The 21,826-nt window shown below is 39.7% G+C and overlaps 1 protein-coding gene across 1 annotated transcript in view; it reads left to right on the top strand.

Annotated features, from left to right (window-relative positions):
• GPC6 (glypican 6) overlaps positions 1-21,826 on the top strand; it is a 353,913-nt gene that overhangs the window by 269,212 nt on the left and 62,875 nt on the right. The window contains exon 4 of the mRNA XM_009891883.1: positions 15,395-15,525. Within this exon, the coding sequence (XP_009890185.1) occupies positions 15,395-15,525 (131 nt within the window). The remainder of the gene's footprint in view (positions 1-15,394; positions 15,526-21,826) is intronic.

Here is a 21,826-nt window from a genome sequence, read left to right on the forward strand (position 1 = left end):
CTTGAGATCCTGAAGCAGATGGCAGCACCCATTTGAGTACCTGTAAAAGCCACCCTAACACAAGCTGTCTTTTGAAAGGCAACCTCCTTCCCAGTCTTGTCATCTCGTTGGCTGCTCTGCAGTAGGTCACACTCTGCTGAAAATGAACCTGCTTGAAAAAGGGATTCTGTTTCCAGGCAGCTCCATCCCTCCCTGCAGCTGTCTCTGCACTCCCTGAGCACCAGGGCTAGCACGGGGCAGGATGAGATTTGGTCCTCAGTGGCATGAGGGAGAAGAAGTCACTTTTTCAGTTGGCTTAAACAGGTTGTGTGACCCCACCCTGAGCTGGGCAGGCACAGTTGGCCACTCTTCTGCCTCTGCTTTCTCATTTCCAGACTGTCTCTTGGAAGTTACATCTCCTCCATGTATAACATCCAAGTCCTCTTTTTCACTACTCCACATCAGTTTCCAGGCTGTATCATGCATCCAGGATAGCAGAAGGGCAGGAGAAAGTGCCTGAGGCACCACATGAATGCTGTTGTGTCCCTCATTGTTCCTTCAGGCAGCTATCCAGAAGCACGCAACAATACCGCGACTGCAATCATTATTCACTACATTTCAAAGAACAGATTTTACAAACATAAGTGGATTTTCAGTTCTAGTGAACCATTTACGCTAAAGGAAACCCCAAGTATGAATTATCATCAGTCTGGCATGTGTTTATTTGTAACTGGCCACTCATTTCACAGAGAATGGATTTCCAGTCCTTGGTTAGATATTCTGGCTTCCCCATAGGAAGGAGGGAGGAAAAAGCTTTGAAGCAAGAGGCCTAATAGAGGTATGGAAACATATCATATTCTTTCGTTGCCAGAACCTCTTTCTTTTTAAATTAGTGAGATTCCTTCTTATCAAAAGAAAAAGAAAAATAAGAACTGTCTTTTCACATATCGTCGTTTTACATCTAAGTGACTGAAGTTTTAGGGAAACTTTTTCTGTGTCGTATTTCTGTCAAGCAATTGCGGGCTGGGATGTGTGACAAGGCTGAGCAAACTCATCAGAAACACAGACACAATAATTTGTTCGTGAATAAAAACTCTTCCACAGACATTTGTGTAAACTAATACCCAGCACACAAATATTTGCAAAAAAATAAGCAAATAAAAAATGTTAAGCAATATACTCAGTGCAAGGGATTAGTTGAATTTAATGCCTGGTATGTTTCCACACACATATAGATGTAGAGAGAGAAATGTCTGAAATGATCAAAATAAATCGTTCTGTTCCATGGTTTGAGTGAACATCACCAAAAGGACAGACCTCTTCCAGTTCCATTTATGCAACTCACCTGCAGAGCAGGTTGTCTAACCTTCTTCTCTAAAACAAAATATAGATGGTATCTATCTGCTTTCAGAGAAAGGGTGTTGCTAGACTGATATAAGTATTATCAAAGCCTTTTGGTATTTGTTCCTGTTTGGGAGAGGAACAAAATATTACCATGTTAATTATCATTATTTATATTATTAACTGTTATCTTTCTGTATAGAGCTTGTGGGAAACAGTGAGGATGAAAAATGTGTCTTAAATCTTCTTTTTACTGAAGTGGAACCCAGTTGACACACCTTTGGAGGCTTTTTTCAGTTACTGATTGTCGGCAACATTAAGTGCGGGCGCAAAGGTTTCCCCTCCTAGCAGATAAGATCCAGTATCCACTGGAACACATCAGTGTCAGATGATGTCATTTTTCCCATTTTTTTCCTGGAAAAAATATATTACACCTGTAAGCAGCATTTTATGAAAGTGGACATTGCTGTATCAATTTTTAGAATAGAGTTGGCTGTTATTTTTCTGCCTCCTCACTTTTGCTCTCTTTTGAAAATGTGAAAAACAATTTTCCCTATAGATGCTGTCCTATTCCATTTGACAAACACTGTATTTTTTTATTTGTTTTGAGTGGAGCCAAAACTGGCATGTCTTATTTTGTTTATTAGGAACAAAAATAGCAACTTAATTACCACTTAGTCCTGTCAAGCCAAAACAGGTTTATTTCGGTATAGCACTGTCCGCAGATATCAGTACAGCACTGGGAATAATAGTTGTTCATTTGCTGCCATGCACTCAGCCAAGGGGAAACAAAATTGGATCTTTTCTGCAAAACCTGAGAATAAGAATGAACAGCCTCCTCCAAACCAAATTGTTGAAAAGATGCCTTGTGACTTTATTGGGCTTTGGATCATGTCCCATTTGCTTGGCAGACATAAGTATTTATAATAGCCTTGATATCTTCATTGAAAGGCATAATGTTTAGAGATTATATCTTTGTTTTTACACTTTTGCATACAGAAAATCTGAAATCAGTGGGGTTTTTTGATAGCAATAAACCATGGGTACAAGAACATAGGACTGAGCCTAACAAGTATTCCTTTCTGTGCTAGTGGATCTGCACCCTGGTTTTGCTTATGCCCATATGGACCTGGAAGAGCTGCAATGAAATCATTGTTAGCGTCCCAGACCTATAGCCGGGTTAGCGACAGCAGAATTTCACCCTTGGTTATTCCGGTGAGGAGAGGAGCTGGATTAAGAGGGTGCACATAAAGTTTAGGAATTGCATGAAAACTGTCCTCGAGCATAGGTCAGTGGCAGAGGAGGAGCTCAGGTGAGCAAGGAGGGTGGGACAGAGCTGTGCAGAAGCTTGAATGCAGAGGCACGAACCTGATGCTCTTGAGGCAGCTGCTAAGGAGGGGAATTAAATTCACAATGACCTTAATCCCTGAATAAACCGGGTGAATGGGATCTCCCTCCAGAGGTCTCCAGAGCTGGCTACATCTCCTCATTTACTGTACAGGGAATCAGGGAGGACTATTTCACTAAGTGCTTAGAACTGTAAGAACGGGTTAAAACTCAAAGTTTCGGAGAATTGATCCCAACTCTTCCCCATATCTGCCTAGATTCCCTAGTCTGTTTCTGTGACATCCAGCAGTCTTGTGGGGAAACATAGTTAATTCATATTCATAAATCTCTATTGGATGAAACTGGAGCTGGTGGGATGATTTTTTTTTCTGTTGGAAAATGGTAATTTTCAAACATCAAAAAATTTTTGAGGGAGAATTAATACGATGGTTCCCTGGCCCCTGGCCTGGAAGCCTCGCCAATGTGCAGCCAGCCAGCAATCTCTCTGTGAAAAAAGTTCCATTTTTAAATTTTTCACCCTCAGTTAAGACAATTTTTTTCCTGCTGTGAAAGTTTTAGTGGGAATAGATCTATTCTTTTCTGGCCAACACAGTCTGTGTGTTGTTATTAATATTTATGATGATTACAACATATCAGGCAAGTGGCCTTGTGTGACGAACATTAGCTTTTATATTACTCTGACCTTCTCTAGACTGTATGAACATTTTTACTCTTGATCTCCCAATCATTTAAAAGATCAGGACACAGATAATTTAGAAGAATTAAGGAGCTCGAGTGTACGATTTTACAACACTGCCCCTATCCTATTGATTAGTTCTGTTTCATCCCCATAATATAGTTAGCACAGCTAGGCAAACATACAGAAATTGCTCTTTCCTTTCAAGAGGAATGTCAAAACAATAAATAGATTAGTCATACCAGCTGTATTGATTTGTGACAACCTTGACGTACGCAGCCGTTTGGGATTCAAGCATTTATCTGGGGCGAAAAATATCCTACCATTTTTATTTACTGCACTGGGGCACATTGGGAGAAAATGCTGTTAGGCATCTCAAAATTCTCTGCATAGTGGCAGGCTTTTAAACGCAATGAGATATCCGCAGTGCATTTCCATATTAATCAATAAGATGAAAGGCAAAAATCAATTTTGTCTGTGCAGCTGTGTGTGACACCTCCCTAAGAGCCATACCATAGGGATGGATTCATGCCAGCAAAGCTGGCCATAGGTTGATTGTTTATTTATGGCAAGGAAAGACATAAAGTCAGCTTAGTGACAAAGTAGCAGGAAAGATGTTACTCATAGGATGTCTATTCAAAAATCTGTATTGGTAGCTGGGAAATATGTATTTCAGGTTTTAATAGCAATCGTGGTTACTCACATAAAACCAGGGCAAAAATTTTCTTTGGTTCAGAAGAAAAAAAAAAAAAAGACTAAATTTACCAAAGGAACTGAAGAGCATCCAGATGTTCTCTAACAGCCGTGGCAACACTAGTAGTGGTAGTTATGTAGATTCTATGTAGACTAGATGCTGTTAAAAGGTGACGTTATTCTTGAAATAACCAGTTTCTTGAAACAAAGTGCTTATAACAGTGAAATATGTATAACTTCTCAAGAAGAGACAATGGACAGCTCATTAATTATGTTTTCAAAAGTGTACCATAAATTCTGTCAAGCTTGGAAAAAAGCTCTACTGCAGAAAATTTAGAAATATAAGTAGGGAATGAAATAAAAACCAGTGCATAAAATATAATCACTGTAAATCCTGAATGTGGGGAGACACTGTCAGGACTGACATTGGAAATATGAATTATAAATCAGTTGTGATGAAGAAGATAAGGAAATCAGATGCATCAAGGGAATCGAGCCAATTTTCTGAGTCAGACATATGGGCCAAAAAGGGCCTTTGCAAAACAACACTAATGAGATCCAACTTTAGAAGTTTAATTAGTTCTAGGCACGACAATATCAGAGAGCTCTTTTAAGGGAAATAAAAAAAAACAGCAAAAGACCTGAGGAAATCACTTATGAAAACAGAGTAAAAAAATTAGCATGGAAAGTGTGACCTGGCACAAACTAAAGCAGGGTATGATAGATGTCTACAAATACCTGAGGGATGTAAAACCCAAGAAAAGAATAGGACTATTTAAGATGATCTGAGGTAGCTTATTAGAAACAGTTGAGTGAAATTAAGCAGCAGAAAAAATACACCATATTAGTGAACAAATATTCTAATAGTGATGTACAGTAGACAATGAAATAGCTGTCTTTAAAAAAGTGGGAAGAACATAACTAAGCTATTTTAAAATTGGACTGGACAGATTGCTAGGGAATGTATACCATGGGTAGTGGAATGGCTGAAAAGATCTTTGAGGTTCTAACATCCGTGACTATACCAAGATAATGCGAGCTATGTATTCAGGAGATATTTACTGAGGAAAGGATACATTAAATAAGAAATTTCAGGCTATGATTTGCTGTCTTCAACAAGAGTCAGAAAGATGGACTTTTTTCAGTGTTCCAAAGCCCACATATCTGGAAAGAATTGGGCACGCTAGTCTATGTTAATATAAATCTAAAGAATGGACTGTGGCAGGTAGCATACAGGCATGCATCTATGAGGGTTATTTTATTTACTAACAACATTTTTTGTGACTGATGATGAGACTATTTAAACACCTCTTGGCATACGGAAAAAACCAACAAGACAAAGATTTTCTAAATGTATTACACGTTATTAATTTATTCATGACAAACATTCAGACAGAATCTTCAACAACATTTTGGCAATAACAATTGCTAAAAGTTTAGTTCAGAAGAACATCTTGCATTCAGCAAGTAGTGGAAGAAGAATAATAATAGTAGATAAGTATTACCATTTTTCCTAGTCTTTGCTACTTTCTTTTTGCATACATGAACAGAAGTAAGATATACTCTAATAACATTGCACTAAATTATTTAGAATTGCTCAAAGTTATAGAAAGACAAAGAAGGAAAATAATTTTAATATGATAATTTCTTTAATGCATGGAAGAAAAATGTAAGTTATAAGAAATGCACAAAAAAATCTAGTCAACCTGCAGTTCACCCTACAAAATTCATTTTGTTTCTATCATCTGCAATAAGATGACAACTGCCTGTCAATAACTTTTTCATACCTACATTGTACATGATATTAAACTTATTTCTTGAGCTGCTCGACATAAAAGAGACGGTTAGAGACAAAGCCAGCCACAGCAATAAAAAATTCTCAATTATTACAGGATTGGATATGGAAAACTTTAGCTTATCCATACTGTTGGCAATTCTTTTTTTTCCTTTTTTGAGGGAAGAGTAAGTGATATTGTCACTAATCAACATGGCTACATAGCTGCTCAGAAATACCAAAAACCACATTATAATTCTAAAATCTGCAAATTTTTATAACTGAAATTAAACATAGAAAATAACTAACTAGATCTGACCATCTACATACAATTTTAGTTTGCCTTTTTAATTAATTTGTAATTAATGTGGCCGGGACAATTCTGGATACCTGCAGAACTTACGATGTAATTTTCATAACATCAGCCTGTGGACATCAGCCAGAAAAAGATAAGCCAGCATAAGCCAGAAGACTGGATTTGTCCCTTCATAACTGTGCCTTAAATGCTAAGATAGAGACCAATCTTTCTGTCCAGGTGAATAGCTAAGTATTCCATAGAAACAGTTTGAAAGAAGAGCTATCAGGCACATAAGAACAGGACAGGTGGTTAGGGTGTTTTTCCAGCACGTAAAATTTTGAGCCTCCTCACAGAAGGCAAAAAAATTGAAATGGAGTCTCCCACGTCTTGGTTGCACTGTGTAAAGGTAGGCACCTTCAGGACTGCATTCTTCTTCACTACTCCTTTGAAGAACCCCATGCTCTAGGAAGAGCTACAGAAATGATCAGCTCAGAAGGGCTGAGAGGTTGAACGGATCCCTGTCAGACTGCCATGAAGTGCTATTAAGCTTTAGAAAGCATTGAAGACTGACCTGAAGTTTGTATAGGGACCAACTTTCGCCTTGCACGTTGCCAATGTTTTCTCAGAAAACAGCTCCGTCGCACAGGTTGGGATGGGATTCTGGCCGCTATGGCAGTTCACTAGGGGAAAGCATGCAGACTCCTGTGTCCATACGTGCACACACATCTTTAACCATTGTCCTTGAACCATAACCTGGACTTCAAGGCCATGCAAACTCTGTGCCCAGGCCAGAACTCTTCACCAAGGGTCCAGCTTAGGCCTTGGATCTTTTCAGCCGCTGGTCTCCTCCTACTCAGCTTGAAGTTTGCTAGCAGGACACTATGCACACACACACAGAATACACTGCACACCTACGCTATTATTCTCAACCAGAAAATGGTTAGAAATAGAGTTTAATAAGAATATAGAGCAGACTGCAGTATGATTCTATGATTCCATGATCAGGCAGCCAAGAAGTTTGCTGACCAGCAGTGCTTCCACATGGATGGTCTCTTTCATATGTCCTCTTCTCCCCATTTTCCTATGCTGTTTCCCAGCTCACCTTAATCCATCTCTTCCTTTGCCCTTGTTTTCTCCCATGTAAACAACGCACCCCAGGTACTTTTTCCCCATCGCTCCCTGTTTTGTGAACTGTCTGTGAAATCCCGCCATTCTTCACGACGCTAACCATGACTCTTGTTCAGCTGCCTACTCTGTTACTTGCTGCCTCCAGGAAAATGTCACACCACGTCCAGCAGTTTCTCATATTTTGCTCACTTACCTAAACCTCAGGCAAGGACTAGTCTGCATGCCTTAACAAATAAGCTTAACTGGATATCAATAACTGAATATCCAAGGAAGGAATATTGAGATCCACTTTACACAGGTGCAAATATAAGTTTTAAGAAAAGCGCTTTCCCCCCACAAGAAAAGAGCAGGATATAGAGAATTATAATGTTATTATGCCAATACACATGCGGAGCTTAATGATAGTCAGAGAGGAAATCTGTCAATTAAGCCTCATCAGAACAGAACCGTACAGTGTTCTCATATGAATAATAATGTGAAAAGGGGATTGTGGACCTTAAGAAAACCAGCAGGTTTTCCCATGCCTTACTCTGATTTCTTGAGAAAAGTGTTCTTAGCATCTCATTAAATGGGAGACTGTGTTTTACTTTACTCTTCTTGATTTTTTTTAGTAAATCATAATCTAGCAGTAAAATATTTGGCAGAGTATTACAGGGATGTATTTCCACTGTTATTATATTTCTAAAAAGTCAATATGTACCCATACTTCACTTTTCAATTTTTATTTTTTATTTTTTTTCATTAATTTATCATGTAACACTCTAAAGATTTTATGGCCACTATTTATATTTAGTGTCATGATGGAAAATTCACCCAGTTTTGCCTACATGACATAGTAAATACAATCCAAACTCCCACCTCCTCTTACCCTTGGTCAGAAGGTTGGGAAGCTACCAAATGAGCACTGCTTTGCAGCCCAACATATTAACAGTTATATCCTTTTCCAAAACAGTCATTGCCATTCTCAGGGTTATAGTCAACGACAATAAGTTGCTCAGTCTGTTTACAACTGATTCATCTCTCTTCTTCTGTAATCCATGGACTCTACAGACTAATCCTTTGAAGCTTCCCAAATAAAATTTTGTCCTTTGCATTCTTTCACAAGCAACTATGTGAACAAACACTTCACAGTTCTTCATAAATAAGTGTTAGACCACATATACGGGACTAGAAAAAATAGAAAACTCCTGATAGGAAATTTAAGATAAGATCTTCCTCCCTTTTTTCCCAACACAAAATACACCTTAAGATTTTGTGAAGGACATGCAATTTAGTATTTTACCGTTATTTGTCTCCCTGAAGAAACAACATTTTTAGAGACTTCATCCACAAATGCTTTTCTGAATTTCCCTGGGGAAAGCTCAGCCACTGATGGAATCTCGCTGATAATTTAAAAGTAGAAGAAAAACAAAGTGTGTGTGAAAGGAAAAACTGATGTTACAGCCAAACTAACACAGACTCAAAAAATGCCTTCCCTTATCAGTTCCCTGAGCTTTTCCTATCAGCTCCCCAAGTCTTCCCTATCAGACCCTCCTTACATTTTCTTGATGATAGAAAGGTAGCAAGAAAAAGGAGTCACTGATTGTTTTTACGGGAACTTCATATTTCAGTCTAGTTTGGGGTTTTTGTCACTTGTCAGATGTCTCATGAATCAGTGCCCTTGGCTCTGCTCCTTTTGTTTCAATCTGGGATTTACCTGCCCTGAAGGAAATGCAACATAAGCAGGAAGACATCATCTTTGGTATCAAGATAAGTCAAAAGAACAGCGGCTTGATGAAGTTCCTTGGAAACAGAGGCAAATTCTTGTCTATTTATGTTGTTATTCTATCCATTATTTTGTTTGGAAATGATCAGGTTTCACAAAACATCATCATATCTTGAAATTCACAAATGGCCTTCTGAGTTTTTAAGTTATATAATAAATCACTTAGCATGGTGATCAGCTTTGTCCTGTGCATCTCATTAAAATGGTACCTGTAAAATTAAAAAAAAAAAATAATTTGTAAGGTAAACCAAAAATTTCTGCAGGATGTCTTTCTTATATATTGCTTAAAATGAAATGAAGTCCTTCTAAGGACTCCAGATAGAGCATCCAGCTCTGGAGTCCTCTGGAGTCCCCAACATAAGAAAGACATGGACCTGCTGGAGCATGTCCAGAGGAGAACCACAAGGATGATCCGAGGGCTGGAGCACCTCTCCTATGAGGAGAGGCTGAGAGACTTGGGGCTGTTCAGCCTGGAGAAGAGAAGGCCCCAGGGAGATCTTATTGAAGCCTTCCAGTCCCTAAAGGGGGCCTACAGGAGAGCTGGGGAAGGACTTCTTACTAGGGCATGTAGTGACAGGACGAGGGGGAATGGCTGTAAACTGGAAGAGGGCAGGTTTAGATTAAACATTAGGAAGAAGTTTTTCACTTTGAGGGTAGTAAGGCACTGGAACAGGTTGCCCAGAGAGGTTGTTGAGGCCCCATCCGTGGAGGTGTTCAAAGCCATGCTGGACGTGGCCTTGGGCAACCTGGTCTAGTGGGAGGGGTTCCGTCCTATGGCAGGGGGGTTGAAACTCGATGATCTTCAAGGTCCTTTCCAACCTAAACCATTCTATGATTCTAAGAGCCACTGTCAAATATCTATGATATTTCTTGGTGTGGACAAGGGAATATAAAGCAGTTAAATAGAACTGCTGTGGTCAGCCAGCAGAGACATTTTGGGACGCCTGGGAGTACACCTTGAGACTGCAGTAAACTTGGGGTTTTTACTGCATCATTAAGGTCCCCACTTCTGTTTTGAGCAACATGCAACTAACAGGAGAGGTCAAGAGCAGTGGCACTGACAGTGAATCTAGTGTGCCATATGCTCCGCACTTTCTCAGGACTGTTTTGCAAAACCCATGTCCTCAAGTGAGCAATTAGTCATGTTTATTGTTTCCAAGTCACTAACAAATGTGCAACGCAAGAATGACTTACCTAAACTGAGTTCTTGATCCACTCACCCAGCAGCTAGACTCCAGCTTTTTGCCAAGTGCTGTTGTATATGGAGAGGTAAAATACGTGTGTAGCCTAAACAAAGCAGATTTTGAAAAATGCAAATGAGGAAAAAATAAAGAACATATGTAATTGAACAATACTGTCCTATTAACAATGAAAAAAAAGGTAGTCAGTTAATCAGTTTTCAGGGTTTTGCAACACAAACAATAATTAAGCTTCCAATATCTACTATTTGAGCTGACTGAGAAATTCTTAAACCAACACAGAGAGTTCCACTGAATTGAGTTAGGCTTTTTTTGAGTTCGGGAGTCTGTTCTTGAGAATTAAGATTTCAAGACTGAGGCATATAGGTTTTATTAACTTCATTTTGAAAGCTTTACAGCTTCTCCTGTAATAATATTCATAACATTTTTTAGGAGAAAAAAAGGAGACTTGGGACAACAGAGTGTTTTTTTGTTGTTACGTGATTATAGATTTCAAGAGTTACAGCCTGGGAAGCACCATGACATCATTATGACTGCCCTGTCATAGATCTCAGAACATTACATTTCATCTGATTTTCACTATATTCAAAATAACAGCTTTTATTTCATTCAGTTGCATAGGATACTTGGTGTGTATATCTTGCACGTGTTCATATGGAATTGTGCAAGTGAATAATAAGGTTTAGCACTGGAGTGAGGGTTGGGGTTGGCAAACAAAAGGATGCAACCTAATGAACTGAGGGAATGTTTTCCAAGGGAGGTATTCACCTGAAGACAACACACGGTGTGTTGTTTTATTCTAGAGATCAATGTTAAGGATAGGAAATTCATTCTGAATTTTAATCTGAGGGCTAACTAAAAAAATCAGTAGATAGAAGCTAATTAACTACAGTAGTGATTATATTCCCAAGGGGCCTGCGCACCTACAGTAATATGGCTGCCTTGCTCTTCGAGGCTTCTCTCAGTCTAGGGCTGTCAGATATCATCTGGATAGGTGTGACTTAATATTGGGGACAACATGAGGGTCAGAGAAAGGGTAGAAGGAAGAGCTCAGTCAGACAGAGGCTGAGAAAATCATTTTGGAGTTCACAGAAGCGGCACTTGCTCATCCTTTTTTGCTTGACTGAGCTTGTAGTACTCCTACCAGGAGACAGGAGTAACCCGGCAGCCCAGTCACTGCTAAATCAGCCGTGGCCCCACACACCTGCTGAAACTGAAGAAAATAAAATGAGTCCTCAAAAAACATCAGTTTTTCGTTTGTGCAAGAGCTCATCTGAACTGTGCAATTGCCCGAGACTTCTAGACTGAGCTGAGCCCTAACGTGAGCCTTAACTGCAAGCACAACTGGTGTTAGCCTCAGAAATAGTGTTGCAGGAGGGACCCGTTTTACCTTAGCCCTTCAAACATCTCTCATCCCAGCATCTAATCCATTTCTCAGACTCTGCCTTTTCAGATATGTCCCCATATAGGCCTCTAGTTTAACACTAGTCTTGTCTTACATTCTAGCTCCAAAACAAAAATACAGACTGCTGACATAAAGATGTATCTGTCATCAATAAAGGTATGGATATTTCAGAATAAAGTTTTCCCTTAAGCTATTGGTTCCTAGCCATATTCCTATAGTGCTAACTTAATAAAAGATTTCCAGGCTCCGAGGTCAAGTGATACTATTTGCTCACGGCCTCATTGCTTCAGGCTAGCTTCTCCACAGATTTGTGTTGTGAATAGCTGCCTGGAGTGGTCCAGAGGCATTCCAAGCCAGAGAAGGAGATTGCAATTAAAGAATACAGACAATCTGGGATATACTGCTTGATTTTGCTCTTTTTTCCTTTCCTTCTCCTTCTCCTTCTCCTTCTCCTTCTCCTTCTCCTTCTCCTTCTCCTTCTCCTTCTCCTTCTCCTTCTCCTTCTCCTTCTCCTTCTCCTTCTCCTTCTCCTTCCTTCTCCTTCTCCTTCTCCTTCTCCTTCTCCTTCTCCTTCTCCTTCTCCTTCTCCTTCTCCTTCTCCTTCTCCTTCTCCTTCTCCTTCTCCTTCTCCTTCTCCTTCTCCTTCTCCTTCTCCTTCTCCTTCTCCTTCTCCTTCTCCTTCTCCTTCTCCTTCTCCTTCTCCTTCTCCTTCTCCTTCTCCTTCTCCTTCTCCTTCTCCTTCTCCTTCTCCTTCTCCTTCTCCTTCTCCTTCTCCTTCTCCTTCTCCTTCTCCTTCTCCTTCTCCTTCTCCTTCTCCTTCTCCTTCTCCTTCTCCTTCTCCTTCTCCTTCTCCTTCTCCTTCTCCTTCTCCTTCTCCTTCTCCTTCTCCTTCTCCTTCTCCTTCTCCTTCTCCTTCTCCTTCTCCTTCTCCTTCTCCTTCTCCTTCTCCTTCTCCTTCTCCTTCTCTTCTCCTTCTCCTTCTCCTTCTTCTCCTTCTCCTTCTTCTCCTTCTCCTTCTCCTTCTCCTCCTTCCTTTCCTTTCCTTTCCTTTCCTTTCCTTTCCTTTCCTTTCCTTTCCTTTCTTTTCCTTTCCTTTCCTTTCCTCCTCTCCCCTCCCCTCCTCTCCTCTCCTCACCCCTCTCCTCTCCCTTTTTTTTAGCATAAAGCTGTAGCGCATGCATTTGATTGAATCATAAACTTGACTCTATCCTTAACTTGAACCCAACCTTTTGAACCCACCATCAGACCCATACCATACTATATGAAACAAGGAAGCTCAACATAGCACAAAGCTCACAGAGACCTTTGGCAGCCAGGAATTACTCACTTTTCTCAGCCTTTGCCCACTTCCAGTGGAAAGACTAAGCCCACAGATAGGGTTAAGGTTCAGAAAACAGAAGGGCATGAACTAGAAGATGTTTTTTCTAAAGATACACCTAAGCCAGGCACAGATCTTTAGTCTGCATGTCCTAGAAGTATTAATTTTGAAGTTGAAGGTCTTTTACTTGAGGAAAGGCTGTTCTTACAATTAAAGCTGTGGTTCTTTTTTAGTTAAGGACGATGCACTTTTCTGCCATGTAGATCCTGCTTCAAAATTTAATTCAGAACTAGTGCCCCATGTCATCAGAAGAAACATCAAGCAGACTCACCACCTGTTCTCATGAAGGGTCTCCAGCAATTACCTATTTACCAAACTCCACTTCAACACAGTCCATCATCCCAAATATGTACTTGAGCTTAGCACTAGACTTGTCCAACCTGCTAGTTCCCAAACAAAAGCGTGCTTGTACACAGAGACACCCTGTCCTCAACTTAAACTGTGGGCTACTTCTACCAAAAAAAAACCAAACCAAACCATGCCAAACCAAACCAAAACAGAACAAAACCGTGTGACTGTTTTATGCATTAACCTTAGTCTTAACCCTAACCTGGACTAAACCACCAAAGTCCAGCCACCAAGACCTGTGCTGTAACAATGCCCAGTACTCGTTGTGGCAGCTAGGATTTCTGCTGAGCACATTAGTCACAAAGGGCAAAGGCATAAACATGTTATACAAGTCATTCTGAATGTGTGAGGAAGAAAATCCTTTATTCTAGACCACACTTACAATTTCTCTTTGTGTGTGGAAAAATTACTAACTTATTGCAGGAATCTTTAAGCATATGCATGTGCGTGTGCATGTGTGTGTGTGTAGGAAAACTGTTTTGTTGCCTTTATCTGAGTTAGGTGCTGTTTTCACTGAGTTTCCCACTGGACAAGGGTTTAAACTAAAGAATTTTAAAATAATGTAGACCCAAAATAACATCTCTGTTTGAAACTGAATTCCTATCATCTCACCATTTCTCACAGTTAGCAACAAGTGCTATACGCCCCACTCCAAAGAACGCATTACAATCTTTCCAGACTAAAAGTATTGTGAAACATTAGACCTGAAATTGCAACAGTGCTTAGGTACTACGTGCCAAGTACTTTCAGTTTCCATGGGATTTTTAAGCATGCACTGACTGCATACAACAACATATTGCAACCCGCATGTCAGGCCGTGCACAGGTGTCAGTGTCTCAGCTGGCAGGGTGAGACACCAGCCTCTTCTTCCCATACGTCCATGCGCACGTGCTCCTGTGGGGAGGGAGAAGTTTGCACCCAGGCTGGAAAGAAGTCCTGGGACTCCCCAGCCAAGTGCAGAGCTGACGGTGCTGTCGGGGCTATGGGGTGCTCCGTGCCTTCCCCACATAACTGCCGTGGGACTCGTGCTTACCACAGCAAAGCATGCGTGGGGTCTGCTTTGGAAGGAAGTCTGATTAACACCCTTTGGAGCCTAAGCCTGGGGGATAAAAAAAAAAGAGCACGTGAAGATTTTTGTTTATCATGTTAAAATTGCAAGTGGCATCTGTTCAAAGATAATTAGATGCTGAAAATTTTAGATGCGAACACATGAGACAAGGATCAAATGTGATGTTCAAAAGTATAGTATAAATCCAGTTTATCAATGGCTATTGACACAGAAATTGTAATGAATCTCTGTCTGTGCATAGACAAACATATGGCAAAACCTTTTTTACTGTTATTAATTTCTGTTCAGTTGCTTGTTTTTTACCTGTTAATGAACACAAAAAGATAAAATTATTTTGGAGAGGGGCTCTAATGTAAACTAAGCAAGCAATTGTTTTTAAAATCCAAAACATACAAAAATATATTTTTCTGCATACAACTTTCAACCGTGTTTTGAAAATGTAGCAAGGCAATCATGGTTTATACCTATATGCTGTGGCAGAAATCCAATATTCATCTGCTGTTCATATTGCAAGAAAATGAGATCATTAAGGTCAGAAAGAACAGCTGCTTTAATTATAACACCCTGATATATCATATCAAAGTTTTCATCATTTCACACAAACTCTAAGAACATACCCCAGGGATACATTTCTATCATCCTGCTTTTTGTCAGGAAGGAGACTACACAAGTACACTCCAGAGCACCGGCTGCTTCAAGCGGTGCAACGCTGTGGAAAATAATTTTACCCCAAGCTCGATAATGCTATGGCAACAATTATTAATCCAACTTTTACAATCTTTATTCCTCTTTCTGTGGTGGCAGTGGTAGGGGAAGATAGTTTTGACAGCTGGGAAACTGCACCGCAGTCTTCACTGTCCCGCTGCCACACATCCCCACAGGATCCTGCCTGAGAGCACTTGGTACCCACGCCTCTTGGCTGGTGATGCTGGTCTGTCTGAGGCACCCAAAAGTATCCCTTCTTTAAGGGAATGGCTGCTTTGTGTTTTAACAGATGCTATGCTTCTGGTAGCGGAGAGATTAGAGGGACCATTCAACATTGAATCAGTCATGGATCCTATTGATGTCAAGATTTCCGAAGCCATCATGAACATGCAAGAAAACAGCATGCAGGTGTCGGCAAAGGTACTGTGTGAGTCACGCCTTCTCTGTTGCTGAATGTCACAAGCAGGGGGAAAAATATCTCCACCATTTTGCTGTCCAGACTTTAAGAAAGATTATCCAGACCACTAGAAATTGCGTTTGCTTGTTCACCCGTTCACCAGGTTGCCTTTGCATCCTTCGTGTAGTGAAACAAGCTAGAAGTTTTCAAAAGGGAGTGGCAGGGAGAAAGGTACCATTTAGTAAACTCCAGATTAATAACTGTAAGAGATTTAAGGAAAACAGAATGCTGAAAATTAGCTGTAACTCTGTAAGCAGAGTCTTTTGGTAACTTCTGCTTGTGTCTCATCTGTGATTCTCCATATTAACTTCCAAACACATTTTGATCTGTCTAGGTCAGACTGAAGCACAGTGTGTTTGAGGTGAATACACAAAACGTTCCCTTTAACCTCCTTTAATAGCCACTCAAAGGAAATATCATTAGATTGGACAGTATCTGATTACCAGACCTCAGTTTGATGGAGTTTTGTCTGGATTCTGACATGAAGATAAACAGAGTTAATGACACCAGCTTCCTCCTTTCCATTTTTAGCATGTTTGTGTATACACAGATCACCACCACCTCTGAACCCCATGTTAATAAGATCCTTTGAATTCAGCAGCAGGTGCTGTTGAGCCAACAGTCAACGACTAATGGCTTTTCCTTAATATTCATCAGTGCACTGCAGCTCAAAATCTAAAGTCAACAGTTTGCCAGGTTCTCGGCATCAGGAGTTTCTACCTCCCATCGATCTCCCAGTAGACAGTTAGGTGCTGGCTAGACTGCCATCCAAGCCAGTGAATTTCCATTGCTTGGAAGGAAGCTGCCGTAGCTGGGAAAAAATGTGAGGACAAATGGCAGGAGGCTGAGGTTAATATTCTTCCTGCCAGCCCAAAATTAGATGCTTTTTATGGCCCCAGAGCTGCAGGTTGCTAAGGATTTCCTCCAAGATGCTTTTTACTTTCAACCTACATGAAGTTACTCAGATTTTAAAAGCAGTCTACATCCTGTGCGATGAGACTTTGTTCTGGCAGCAGCAATCAAGGCATTTAACAGCCAAATTCTCTCAAATATTTTGGGAATTACAGGCTTGAGCAAACTCAGACTGTGCCTCAAAAAAAGAAACAAAAAATATTTTTACTGAAAACTCCCCCAAGGCTCACCTAGGTGTATTTCATTTTCCTTTTTACTTGCTCGGCTCTCACAGTTTTTCCATTAGTTGGTAAGCTGCATTCCCTGCCAGATTCCAATGACATCACCTTTGCACAAGCTCGTCTCCCTACTCGTTTGTAGCAGAGCAGACTGTTTCTACTGTCCTTCAGAAATATTTTATTTGCTGTAAAGATTAATAACTCACAGCAATTCCATTTGCAATGTAAAGTTTTTCTTCTAAGAGAAACCTTGGTTTATATTTTTTAAAATCTTGAGAAAGAGAAACCAAATTATATCAGTGAAATTTATTTTATTATATTTTCATAGATAACAGAGCTGTCTATCCTTGAGGGGCTTTTGTATATTTCTGTATAGACCATTATGCTCCTGAAATGTGATTTCCTTGTTTTCCTAGGTTATATCCATCTTTTTTTCAGGTCCTACCACATGGAAATGCTTTATTCTTAAAGAAAAGTATAAGAAGGCAAAGACTTTGGGTTTAGCACTGTGTTCTCCAAAGTCATGTCAGATCTGTAGACGTGACATATGAGCAGACTTTGAATCAGCCATTTGTTGTCTAATTTTTCCCCTTATACATACTGACCACTTAGAGCTTCAGTGAAAATGACAGATACCTTGCCAGATGTAATGGGGTGCATGGAATGCAATTGCAGACCTAATGTAGGAGAAAAGCCACGCTTGTCAATTATTCTGAGACGCCGCTCAGAAAGCTTCAGGCAGGGTGCCGGAATCTCACTGTTTTCTCTTTCTTCAAACACTTTTGTATCTTCCATTCGACTGTACCCACTGAAAATGTGGTGACTAGGAATCACAGCTATTTTTCCACAAGTCAGTCAGTGCGTTTCTACAATGGGAAAATGACGATGCACTAATAATGTTATGCCTGCAACACCCACCCACACATAGATTATCCTTCACCACTGACATACAGCTTTTTCTACCTAAAAATCTGGCTCATGCCTGGGAGGAGGTGCTCTGCTGTACTCAGTAGAATTTTAGGCCATTTTGTATAATGCTGTTTCTCTTTTAAAAGGAATGGAACAAATAAAAATGAACGGTTTCTTCCTCAAGGACCTCTCACTAATCTCATCCTCTCTGCAGGTAGAAGACCCAGAGTTCATTTAATCTAAAATCCATCCCTCTTCTGTTTCAAATATTTATATAAAATTACCCTATTCCAAAAGTCATTCACATGAAATTGCACCATCAATTTGTCTTTGTATCACAAGATGATGTTTGGTATTATACCAGCTGCAATTATATATTGACATTTATTGGAGAAAAGTAGAAGTATGCTTGATACAACACATTGACTGTACATTACTGTGCATATGGAGGCAAAATTTAAGTGAGCGACAATGTACGCTTTCCAACATAAGTGCATAAAAATAAGTAAGAATGCATGCTCTTATGTGAATGATGAAGTTTTCAGTTTTAGACATCAGCAGAAAAATACATCGTGAATTTCTTAAGTCCCTATTTTTATGGTTTGTCCCTCCATTCTTCACTTGATGTAGCACTGAAGATTTTGTCCAATATCTTTTTCCTATAAATATACACCTCCTATTCAGCACTATTCTTCTGAGAAATAGTCTTCATGGTTACAGTTTTACTAATAAATAAAAGGGGGACAAGGCCCAGTGCCTGATCTTGAGGCCAAAGTGTCACAGCCTGATTAATTTCTATACTGCTGAGAGCTACCTTCTCTGGAGCTGTTTCATTCCTCAAAGAGCAAGTTGGAGCAGTCCAAGAAAAAGCCAATGAGTTAACAATTAATCAGTGCAGGCAGTCAGGGCTTATTGCTTGAGTTCACATCTTGTCTTTCATTTCCTCAGAACACACAAACCCTCCATCTTCCACTCTTGATGGGTGCACATCAATATCGAGACAGAGAATTACAGAGGTGCCACATGTACCTCTTCTATCGTTGTGCTTCCAACCAAGGACACACAGACTCAGCCATATCCAGTACCTGTCACTGTATAAAATGGAGCATCTCTGTTCCTAGGCCATTAAATTTTCTTGTTTGTGTGCTGATTGTGGTTGATTCTTTTAGCACAGTTCACATTAACCTGGTACTAGCATTATGTTAAGATCCTCCAATTCATCCCGAGGCTGGAATCTTTCTCTGTTTTCTTGATATTTCTCTGCAGCCTAAATTCAGCACTGGCTATCCAGAAAGTCTGACCACAAATCTTGAGGCATCACGTGCTGCTCACCTTGTGTGGCTGTCATGTCCCTGAATGACAGCCACACGAGGTCCTTATTTTGCCTCAGGGAAAGTCCCATTCCTGACAGCTCCAATCTCTGGAGATGCTTTTCAAAAAGGAGCAGTGGTCTAGAAAGTCAGACCCCAAGGTCTTTCTACCAGAGGAATCTACGTGCTCTGAATCAGACCCAAGGTTCCATTCTCCAAAAGAAAGGTAAGGACTGAATATCATCAAAACCAGCTTCCATAGGTTCATCATCTAACACCTGCAGGCATTCTGACAGGGTGCCTTCTGCAAACCAAAATACACAGAGTGCAAGAACAATCAGTCCAGGCTGCCTGAGATGCCTCCCAAGACATCAGCAATTTTTAAGAGCAGGTTTTGCAATCTGGGTCTACCCAGACTTCAGTGGTATTCCCTGAAGGTTGCCTCCGGTAGAAGACAGGTTGCAATAGATTTTCCTTGGGTTTCTCCTGATAATGTCTGAGACATGTTATCTTTGTTATTGAAATCTCTTTGTTATTCACCAGTGATGCCTCTTTGTATTTGAACATTATAGTGCCGAACTCAATGCTCAGCAACAACTTGATAATTTCTCAGGTAAAAGTTTCATATTCTGTATTTTGTTTCCCATGGCCCAGTTCATATCCAAGACTTAGTCATAACGTACATTCACCTTATACTCATTCTCATTCTCTCTGAGGTAATTCAGGGAGTCATATTCAGAGAGTCATAACATATAAATGCTTATTTCAATCCTGGCCAAAACAAATATGTTTGGGGGCCTTCACAATCTTCCCATAAGGCTGTCAGTACCATTACCTTTGATTCCTGCTTCATGTCAAAGAGTAAATCCTACATCTGTTCCATTTTAACAATATGAATGTTTACCAATTGACAACTGCAGAGATTGCTCGTTCACAAGTGGAGAAAAAAACCCCAAACAGCAGAAAATATAACATCAATTTTTCTTCAAAATGGAGAAAGTTTCTAATCTGGTTGCATTGGCATAATTTTGTCTTCATTGCCACTCTAAACACAACGTACTGGACTGTTTTCTGCATTTTGAACAGTCTGGTTCTATACAAGTATGTCTGGCTGCTGTAAGTGTCATTTGGCTGCCATGCCAAGATTTTTCCACTTTCATAAAGGCTATCCCATAACTAAGTCTCCTCTTAGTAAGTCTTAAATCTACTTTTGTATGAGCTGATGGATGTGCCATTTTAACCTATAGATATATATTCCTTTTCAGCAATTACTCCAGCGAAATAGATGAATGAGCTCCATGACATAGCAGACTACCTATGCATTATTTATAAGGAGGAAATCTTCATAAAACTACATCCAAGGTTCTTCTTAAAATAGTCCCTGAGTTTCATATTAACAAAACCTCTTCATTTATCTGTGTTCTTTCCAGAGCCCTGTGCAGGAAAAATATAATAGCACTTCAGGAGAAAATCAATGCTATTCTATCTGAAGATGAGAGTCAGTGGAGCATAGTCATATAGAGACACTCAATAGGAAACACTGAGCACGAGCACATGTCTAAACAACAGAATGACTCGAGGCTTCAGAGGGAACAAATTCTATCTGCTGGGATTCAAAACCTTGAGTCCTCCTGGGAAAAGGACTCTTTTTTTACAGTCTCTACTTCCTGGTCCTGAAGTAGATACCTCCATTTAGTCAGCTCCATAGATGTAGTTCTTTACTGGCTCTGTTGACTTGATCTCATGGCTTCGTTCATATGCCTGACCTTAGAGGTCTGGTGCTCTTTGTAACACCCTAGGATATCCCATCTGAGCTTTAGTTGCAGTTCAGTGGGGAATGGTGTCGTGTTAAGACAGTCTTAACGAATGTCTCCTCAGATATCTCAGGACATCACAAACTACTATAAATTCTGATATGAGAGCAACTGAAGGGAGTTTTTGCCACTGTCTAAAATGGGAGCCTAGATGGTTAGCTTAAATATAGACACTTACATGTACACAACTATATGTTTCTTAATTTCAAATGGAATCCCTTCTCTAAATTCAGATGAAATGGACTACACCAATTATATATATAATGCATTTTTTTAAAGAGAGTGGATTTAGGCTGCCAATTCACAGCATGCATAATGAAACATGTGAACGTTTTTCCAGAAATTGCTCAGTATCTCTGAGCAGCATTGTGAAGAAAGTATTTCCTACTCTGCTTCTTAGGAAGCATTTGTTAATTTCAAGTATCAGCCTTACATTGTCTGTTCTGTCAGTTAATACCTGGACACAAATTAGAAAATGTCTCTTTTGCACTCAAAATTTTGTTACTGAATATTGTAACCTTACTGCATTTATGCCAGGTCATTTAAAAAGTAAATTATTTCTTCTTCTGTGATGTAAATTTGCTGTCTAATTTCCATCTCTATTATTATCTGGCTGCACGTAAATTTGTTCATACAAAACTACCTGCTACAACTATTTGTATGAAACTAAATGCCACAAAGTCTATGTTGGGTTTTTTTCAACATGTCATAAGAAAAATGAAATCTAAATTGTGCAGACTTACAGTTACTCCATGTGGTCATACAAGTAGCCTAACAGTCCCACACTGTGAAATTTAAGGAGAAGATTCAGTGCCCTCATTTTCCTTTCTCTTGAGAGTCAAGTTGCATGTTTTGGATAATTGTCACTGGTTTTGTAAGAAAATACCTGATTCATTAATTGACTGCATGGGATTTCACAGAAGTCTAAATAAATGGTTTTGTTTTCTGCACATAATTTATCTTCAGTCAGAAGAAATATGAGTAAAGGTTTGTAAGTATAACCGATGCCGCCAACATATATATTTGGCCCTTTAATTTGTACAGAATCATACACAATCATGTATAAATCCTGAATATTAATCTTAGTAAAATTCTTTCCTG

The sequence above is a fragment of the Charadrius vociferus genome, unplaced genomic scaffold (genome assembly GCF_000708025.1).
Source record: "Charadrius vociferus isolate BGI_N301 unplaced genomic scaffold, ASM70802v2 scaffold110, whole genome shotgun sequence".
NCBI classification, from domain to species: domain Eukaryota; kingdom Metazoa; phylum Chordata; class Aves; order Charadriiformes; family Charadriidae; genus Charadrius; species Charadrius vociferus.